At 57.9% G+C, this 8,087-nt stretch overlaps 2 protein-coding genes across 2 annotated transcripts; one reads left to right on the forward strand and one right to left on the reverse strand.

Annotated features, from left to right (window-relative positions):
- Positions 1-480: 480 nt before the first annotated feature.
- Positions 481-5,215, reverse strand: ATP6V0B (ATPase H+ transporting V0 subunit b). The gene is made up of 8 exons (XM_042838626.1): positions 5,106-5,215; positions 3,693-3,741; positions 3,243-3,326; positions 2,773-2,850; positions 2,137-2,206; positions 1,773-1,824; positions 1,138-1,328; positions 481-790 (listed from the first exon to the last, which is right to left on the reverse strand). The coding sequence occupies exons 1-8, from the start codon at positions 5,170-5,172 to the stop codon at positions 764-766; spliced, it is 618 nt and encodes a 205-aa protein (XP_042694560.1). The 5' UTR covers positions 5,173-5,215; the 3' UTR covers positions 481-763.
- A 300-nt stretch (positions 5,216-5,515) lies between these two features.
- DPH2 (diphthamide biosynthesis 2) lies at positions 5,516-7,931 on the forward strand. The gene is made up of 6 exons (XM_042838628.1): positions 5,516-5,674; positions 5,745-5,857; positions 5,944-6,164; positions 6,297-6,935; positions 7,063-7,248; positions 7,345-7,931. The coding sequence occupies exons 1-6, from the start codon at positions 5,531-5,533 to the stop codon at positions 7,473-7,475; spliced, it is 1,434 nt and encodes a 477-aa protein (XP_042694562.1). The 5' UTR covers positions 5,516-5,530; the 3' UTR covers positions 7,476-7,931.
- Positions 7,932-8,087: the final 156 nt, after the last annotated feature.

Here is an 8,087-nt window from a genome sequence, read left to right on the forward strand (position 1 = left end):
ACCCAGACAAGGCTCACATAAGGTAACTGGCTAGAAGACTTTTTTTTTTAGCCTCTGCCCTTCCAGTGCTCCCCACCTGCACAGTGGTATTAAAGGCACTGCAGGCAGAAACAGTGAGATGTTCCCTCTCTGTGCTAAACTGCACTTGGATGGGAGCTAAAGGGCCCAAACCAGCTTGTGCCTGTGCCTCCACCAAGCCCTGCATGGGGCAGTGCCAGCACTGGTAGAAGCCCGGCAGAGCCAGTGTGGAACAGCCTGCTCCAGCAGCCTCCTGCTTGCAGTAGAGCTCTGTGTTCCCACAACACAGCAAGGGAGGCCCCTTGCAGGCTGAGTGGGAAGCATAGCTGGGGATGCATGGCACCACCTCACACAGGGAAAAGGCCACCTGGAGCAGAGCAGCAGCTTTCCCAGTTAGGGGACCCCCAAGCATCAATTCAGCCCCAGCCTCCCCAGCACACACAGGGCACAGGAAGAGCTGCATCCTTGGACAAGAACCATATTTATTTCACGGACACAGAATTGCACTGGTGATCGATTCTACGCACACCGGGAACACGCAGCAGCACGGCCCTGCTGGGCCAGGCTGCTGGGGTAGAATTCACACAGGATACTTGTTTCTTCCGAGGGGCCAATCAGCGGGATGGGGCTCCATAGCCAGGCTCCCGCTCCTGGGCAGCTTCCGCCCCAACCAAGGATAGAAACGTTAAATAAGTATATACAGCACCTCTTGGGGCGAGCTGGAACAGGCTGGGTGGGACACGGCTCAATTGCCCATTTTTACTTTAGATGTCTAGGAAGAAAGAAGAGAGGTTAGGCCAGGCCCCACATACTCCAGCCCAGCACCCCAATCCCTCTCAGTTTAGCAATACCCAAGCACCCTGGGACAGTCCAAAAGCTGCAGGCAGCTGCACTAATAAGAGGTGAGCATGGTACAGGGCGCACCCAAGCTGGCATCCTTGATGTTGCTTAGAAGAGCCTTAAAAGCACAGCACCTTGTGGAGATGGTTGTACAACCCCAAACCTCACAATGCACAAGACTGTGCTGGGGCTCAGGTGAGTCCACCTGGAACTAGAGAGCACTCGGCATAGCAGGTGCCTTGTGCTCACATACGCCTAATGACCCCAAGAGGCAGGTACCTGCAGGATAGCAACGATGACCCCGAACAGCCCTATGGCACTGCCAAAGATCTCCACGATCAGGATCTTGACAAAGAGGCTGGCATTCTGGGCATCAGCCAGGGCAGCCCCGCTGCCCACGATACCCACACACACTCCGCAGAAGAGATTGGAAAACCCCACAGTCAGGCCAGCCCCAAACATGGAGAAACCTGTGAAAGAGGAACACTGCAAGATCAGGGGGTAAACCCTTTCCACCTGCAGCAGTGCGGCATCTCTGTACAGAGACAATGGAAAAAAACAACACTGCTGATCACCAGCACTTCTTCCTTTTGGGAGCACAGTGCATCCAGGCTCCCACTGCACCAGAGCAGGGGATGACAACAACTGGGGCAGTGCTGGCTGCTGCTCTGAGAAAGTAACTAAAGCCACTTTTTCACAGAGGAGTTGTGTTTGCCATCCAAAGCTACAGGAAGGACACTGACACATCATTCAGACGCAGCTGGGGGGCTTGCATGGAGCCTGACAGCACTGGCCATCCACCAGGTAAGCTGGGTCCTGCAATCTTGCTCCCAGGGGCAGAGGGAGCAAAACAAGTTATGATTGGAGAGAGGTGGCATTCACAGCAGCATTACCAGGGACTGAGCAGTCCTTACCTGCATGGTAGTTCTTGGCTCCAATCGTCTCTGGGGTGACTCCAGAGAAAGGCTGAGAAAAGCACATGGCCTGGGTTAGCAGCAAGTCTTGGGTGCCCAGGAGGCACTTGTTCCCGGTTCAGTTCAAGGCTTTATGGCCACAGCTCATCCCCAGCTTCATGTTCTCAGGTGGCTACACAATCCCTGCTGTATGCCCCCCCAGTAAAACTCTTCAGTCTGAACAAGAGCCGCCACACCACAGACCCCTAGCAAAGGTGCTTCCAGAGCTACAGTAGCATCCAACGTTCCCACACTGCAAGCCCATGCACAGCTGCCCGTCCAACCAAGGCCTTGAGGCCAGTGCAGGCAGCCCAAGTCCTCCTACCTCAGCCATGTTACTGATGACGATTGCCATGATGATCCCATAGATGGCCACAGCCTCGCAGAAAATGATGCTGTAGAAGAAAGGCAATATCTGACCAGTGTCCTGGGCTGTGCATGGAGCAGCCCATAACAATCCATGCCCAGCCAACCAGCAGCCAGATCCCTCCACAGCCCCATCTATGCCTGCTCCACTGCTGCCGGGGCAGAAGAGCAGCCCAGCACACCCATCACCACTTTTCCTCTCAAAGGAGAGCTGCTAAGCACAATGAAGGCTGGTTATCCTGTGTCACCTAAAAACCCGTGAGAGCCCTGTGGGAAGCAAATCCAGGGAGCCCTCCCACATGCCAGCCCCCTCTGGAAAGGGCTGTGTAAGGCCTGCCCTGGGAAGCCCTTGCCTAGGGCAGGATGTGTAATCTCAGGGTGTTTGTTTTGAACACACTGGACTTATTCACTGCATGATATCATACCACTTGTGACCCTTCCAAGCAGTACTCTGGCTCCTTCAGAGCTCTTTGTTTTGAAAGCAAACAGCAGCAGCAGCAAGGAACAGCCTGCCAGCAGCACCCAGTGAGAGACAGGACAGCAGCCTCCACACCAGCCTGCCCAGGCACAGCATCAACTCCAGATCTGCACTTACCTGACTAGGTTCTTGGTTTTGATCCGAGGGGCTTTGACTCCACCACCGATGATGCTGGAACCTGTGATGTAAATCCCCCTGTGACAGAGAAGGGTGGTTGGTGGAGGATCTGGTATTACTGAAGTGCTCAGTAGGATCTTCTGGCTAAGCAAAGAGTCGGGCATGCTGCTGTGAGACATGCTCTGGCTCAGCCTGCTCTCCCCTAGGGCCCCAGGAGTCCCAGCCACTGCCACCTATGCCAGCAGAACAGCTGGGATCATGGGCACAGCCTCTGGTAAGAATGGGATGTCCCTAACTCTCTATCACCCTTGTATCCTGCAAAGTGGTCTGTTCAGACTTCCCTGGAGTCCAGTAGCCCAGCCCCACTTTAGCAACACATACAGTCCCACAGCCCTGTGTACACACACTGTGCTTCCCCTGCTCTGCTGCAACAAAGCACAAGAGCCTGATGAAGAGCCAGCTCCACTTACCAGGCAGCACCCACCACGGACAAGGAAATGGCCAGGCCAATGCCCAGGTTGGACCACATGTAAGGTGAGGTCTCCGTCAGGAACCTGGGCAGGAAGAAGCACTCTGTATTAACACACAGGCAGAATCCCATATCACACTGCGCTACAACAGGTACCAGCCAGCCCATTGTGCTCACCATGCAGACCAGGATGGGTTGGTCACTGTCAGACTCTCTCACTGAAAGCCTTTCTCTGCCAGCCAGTGACCCGGGGCTGTCACCCAAATGGGCTGAGACTTTCCTCCCAAACCCTCACCACGATAGGGAAATCAGGGCTAGGAGAAATTGGGCAGGCATAATGGTGGGAGGGCAGAAACGGCTGCACCAGGACCACACATGGAGCCAGCCATGTATGCGGCTGCATCTATCCTGCACTTGGCAGGGAGGATGCCAGTATTTTCAGGCAACTCACCAGGCCACATCGAAGCGGAAGCCCAGGTCAAATATTGTGTAGCAGATTCCTGGAAAGCAAGAGTGACATGAGAGCCTGCAGGCAGGCACCAGCCTGACGTTGCCATTGTCTTTCCATGCACTGGAGCTCTGTAGTTCACACAGCCCAGGTAGAGGTGAAGAGCATGGCACACAAGGGGACTTCTGAGGGAATGCTTTGGACCTGTGGTGTCCTTCTCAAGTGGCCCTGCACCCCAGCATGTTTCATTTGCATCACCCAAGGGCTCAGCCCTGCCAGGAGCCACAGCACTGCACTGAGAGCTCTGCTCTGTCTCACAGCATGGATAAGGAATGGGGCTGTGCCCTGACCCATCATCACATGCTGCTCCATCAGTCACAGAAGCTGTGGCTGCCTCTCCACTCCCATTTTTCCACAGCTGGGATGATGGAAACATATGCTCTGCTCACAGTTTCCTCCAGGGCCAGCTACTTCCAGGGAAGTTTGCACACTGACCCACAGACTCCATCCAACACAGGACCCTCTCCTGCAGCAAACCATGGTGGGTAGCTGCAACTGGCAGCCCTGACTGCACACCAAGGCACTTGCACCAAACCTGGCATGCTCTAAACCCACGTGGGAAATGCAGCTGCATGCTAGAAGAGAGATTTTCTCTTTACACAGCGCTCAGCTGGAAAAGAGGCTGTGACTTGGCCCTATGTAAGGGATAAGCGCAGGCAGCAGGGCACTGCTGCACCATGTCAGATAGCTGGTTAACACACCAGGAGGTCACACCGACCCAAAATGGGAAGTGGTAACATGCTGCTCACTGCTCCCACCCGGGAACACGCAGAAATGAGGAACAGTGCCGTAGCCAAGGAGCAAGGCCGCACCCTGCTGCGTGCCTGCAGCCTTCAGGTCCTCAGTGCTGCCAGGGCACTTGTTTGTGTTGTGGGTTCACTGCTCAGCTCACAGTGCAGGAACCAAACACAGTCAGCCCCAGCTGCCCCGTGTCCGGGGTGGCAGAGAGGAGCTGCAGCCAGCTCAGGGCGGATCCAATGGGCACCCTCCAGTTCCCCAGCAGCACACACGGCCTTAGGCTCTCATACAGTGGTGAAGGAGACTTTCCAGCGAGCTCTGGCTGCCGGCTCCGCAGCCTTGCAGCAAACAGCAGCAGTGCAGCACGGTCGTTCCCTAATAAAGGCCTTGCAATGGGGACAGGGAGCCCTTCGGCGGCCCCGGGCTCCGCAGGCTGCGGCACCGCGAAGTCGCAACACCCGCAGCTCCCTGCTCGGCCTCCCCTCGAAAAGCCCTGACACAATGCGCGGCTCCGGGCCGCGCACAGCACAGGGCGCTCTCGTTCCCCGGGGCTTCCCGTGCACAGAGTGCACAGCCTCCATCCCCAGCACCCCGCGGCCACCGAGACCGCCAGCTCACCGATGCCCAGCAGCGTTGTCCAGAAGGCCAGGCCCAGCCCGGAGTACAGCAGCGCGAGCCCCGTCATGGCGGCGGCGGCGGCGCGGAGCGAAACCGAGCGGCACCGGCCAGGACCGAGCGCGTCACCTGACCCGCGCCGCACACGGGAGCGGAACCGCAGCGCCCCGGCGGAAAGCACGTGATGCTTCCGCGCGCGCTGATTGGCTGCTCACACTGACAGCTTGAAAGGAACTACAGAGACCAGAAGGCACCGCGACGGACGCCTCTTCCCATTGACTGCCCTTTCCTCCTTTCGTCCCATCGCGAAGAGCGGTTGGCTGCTCTCCGTCGGGGGCGGGATTTCCGGAAACTGAAAGGGGCGGTGCCGGCTTCCTATTGGCCGGCTACGCGCCTCACGTTGGGAGCGGGGGTAGGCATCCCGCAATATGGCGGCGGCCTTCAGCTCCGATGGGGAGGCCGTGCTGCGGCGGACACTGGACCCGGCGGCAGCGTCCCCGCGGGGAGACAAAGATGAATTTTACGAGGTGGACCGCGCCGCCGCCTTCGTGCGGGACGGCGGCTTCCATAAGGTGTGTGGAGGCGGCGGGGCGGGGACTGAGAGCCTCCTCTCCTCGTCTTCTCACCCTGTTCTCCCCTCAGGTCGCCCTGCAGTTCCCCGATGCGCTTCTGGCGGATGCGGCGGCCGTGGCGGCCCGGATGGAGGAGGCGACGGGAGCCGAGATGTACGTGCTGGGAGACACCACGTATGGCAGGTAGGTGTCACGGAGAGGAGATCCCGCACAGCGCCCTTCGGTGGGCACTCAGTGTCTCCCACCGACGCCTCTGGGTCTCCCCGCAGCTGCTGCGTGGACGAGGTGGCCGCCGAGCACGCGAGCGCCGAGGCCGTGGTGCACTATGGCCCTGCCTGCCTCAGTCCCTGCAGAAAGCTGCCCGTGCTGCACATCTTTGGGCGGCAGCCCTTGGATGTTGGGCGCTGCGCTGAAGTCTTCCGGGAGCTCTATCCTGAGCGGCACAGCCGTGTGGTGGTGCTGAGTGATGTGGTGTATGCCCACGCCATGGGTGAGTGCTGTGTGGGAGGAAGGGAGAGTTCTGAGGGTGCTCCCAGGTACCATCATTTCTGCTCTTTCCTCACCTCCAGTCCTGCTGACAAATTGGTGCTTACGTTCCATTCTTGCTTTCCTCTCTCATTAGGTGAGTTGCAAAAGCAGCTGTGCCATGAGTACCCCAACATCATCTTCTCTCAGGTGGTATATGGGGACCCCCCCAGCCCCACACTGCCTGGGGAAGTGAGGCAGTTTGGCCGCCGATTCCATATGGAGGCAGCGGCAGAGCTGCAAGACTGTTCCATGTTCTATGTGGGAGCCGAGGGCCTAGCCCTCACCAGCTTTATGTTGACGTGGAACCGCTGCCCCTTCAGCTCCTTTGACCCTGCCACCGGGCATGGCCGCCGCGAGACCCTCAATGTCAACCGGGCGCTGATGCGGCGCCTCTACCTGGTGGAGCGGGCACGGGATGCCCGTGTGGTGGGCATCCTGGTGGGCACCCTGGGTGTGGCAGGCTACCTGGATGTGCTGCAGCACCTCCGCCAGCTTGTGCGCAGGGCTGGTAAGCGCAGCTACACGCTGTGTGTGGGGAAGCCCAACCCTGCTAAGCTGGCTAACTTCCTGGAGGTGGACATCTTTGTGCTGGTGGCCTGTGCTCAGAACTCCCTGCTGGACTCCAGTGACTACTACCGGCCCATAGTGACCCCCTATGAGCTGGAGCTTGCCTGTAACCCAGCCCGGGAATGGACAGGGAACTACCTCACTGACTTCCGAGACCTGCTGCCAGGTAACAGCTGAAAATCAGCTGCCAATACCCTTCTGGAAAGTGTCTCCCTCTGCCAGGAGGTTGCCTTGACTTGGCACTGGGGAAGGAGAGACGCAAGCAGCAGTCTGACATTATCTTTTCCTGGCAGGTGCCTGTGCCTACACTGAGCTCCCACCAGCAGTGCCTGCAGCAGAGGCCATTCCTGATGTCTCGCTAATCACAGGGGAGATGCGTGCTGCCTACCTCTGCGACTCCCTGGCTCCTCAGCCACCCCCCAGCACCACTGTGGCCTGCAGGGACCAGACACGGGCCCTGGCAGAGATCAGCCCTGCAGGTTTGTTTGGTTTTGTGGTGGGGCTGAGTGCTTGCACAGGAGCAGTGCCACCTCCCTGCTCCCCAGAAACAGCTCCCCCTTTTTTTCTCCTCCCAGCCACCTTCCTGGAGTCCCGCAGCTGGCGGGGCCTGGAGCAGCAGCTGGGGAAGACAACCATCTCCAAGGCTGTGCAGGGCCGGCGAGGGATTGCCATTGCCTATGAGGATGAGGGCCGTGAACAGTCGTGATGTGGCAGCAACATTGGCTCTCAGCCAGGAGCAGAGGATGTGTAGGAGCCTGCATGCTGTTTATGTTAGACCTGAAAACGTCTCACAACGGTCCATAGCTGGCTCCAAGTAGGATGAGGAGCTGCTGCTGTCTGGCCCTGTGCTGAATATGGACTGCAGGGGAAGAACAGGAGGTACATGGGTTTTTGGAAATGCCCACTGCACCCCTGTGCTTGCAGCCAGGGCAAGAAACAGGGTCAGGAAGGACAAGAAGCTTGGTCCAACTCTGGCTGACAAAGGCTCTGCACATTGCCTGGGCAGTAAGAGCTTTGTCCCTACCAGGAGAGGTCACAGCTTCATGGGAGCTGATAACACTGGTACTGGGGACTTGTATAGGTTACTGGTTTTAACTAGAGCTTAACTGAGAAGGAGTTGTGAGCGAATTGACTTCTGGAATAAAGTGTAGGTTGAAGGGGATGTGCGGAGGTGATAGCTGGAATCCCAGGGCAAAAACATATCACAAGGCTCACCTTGGGATTGCAGCCTTGCATGCTAGCCAGTCTAAGAGAAAAGGAAACTAAAATGAGCAGAGGCAAAAAGGGCACGCACATCCTCTGTGCTGCCAGAAGGCCC

Source organism: Centrocercus urophasianus, unplaced genomic scaffold, assembly GCF_019232065.1.
Source record: "Centrocercus urophasianus isolate 14NV4802_14NV808 unplaced genomic scaffold, USGS_Curo_1.0 seq_869, whole genome shotgun sequence".
Lineage (NCBI taxonomy): Eukaryota > Metazoa > Chordata > Aves > Galliformes > Phasianidae > Centrocercus > Centrocercus urophasianus.

Coding starts and splice junctions, on each gene's coding strand:
- DPH2 (XM_042838628.1), top strand. CDS start 5,531: ATGGCGGCGGCCTTCAGCTCCGATGGGGAGGCCGTGCTGCGGCGGACA. Junction 5,675..5,744: donor GGGACGGCGGCTTCCATAAG/GTGTGTGGAGGC, acceptor TTCTCCCCTCAG/GTCGCCCTGCAGTTCCCCGA. Junction 6,165..6,296: donor GGTGTATGCCCACGCCATGG/GTGAGTGCTGTG, acceptor CTCTCTCATTAG/GTGAGTTGCAAAAGCAGCTG.
- ATP6V0B (XM_042838626.1), bottom strand. CDS start 5,172: ATGACGGGGCTCGCGCTGCTGTACTCCGGGCTGGGCCTGGCCTTCTGG. Junction 3,742..5,105: donor GACAACGCTGCTGGGCATCG/GTGAGCTGGCGG, acceptor CTTGCTTTCCAG/GAATCTGCTACACAATATTT. Junction 791..1,137: donor TCATCGTTGCTATCCTGCAG/GTACCTGCCTCT, acceptor CTTTCTTCCTAG/ACATCTAAAGTAAAAATGGG.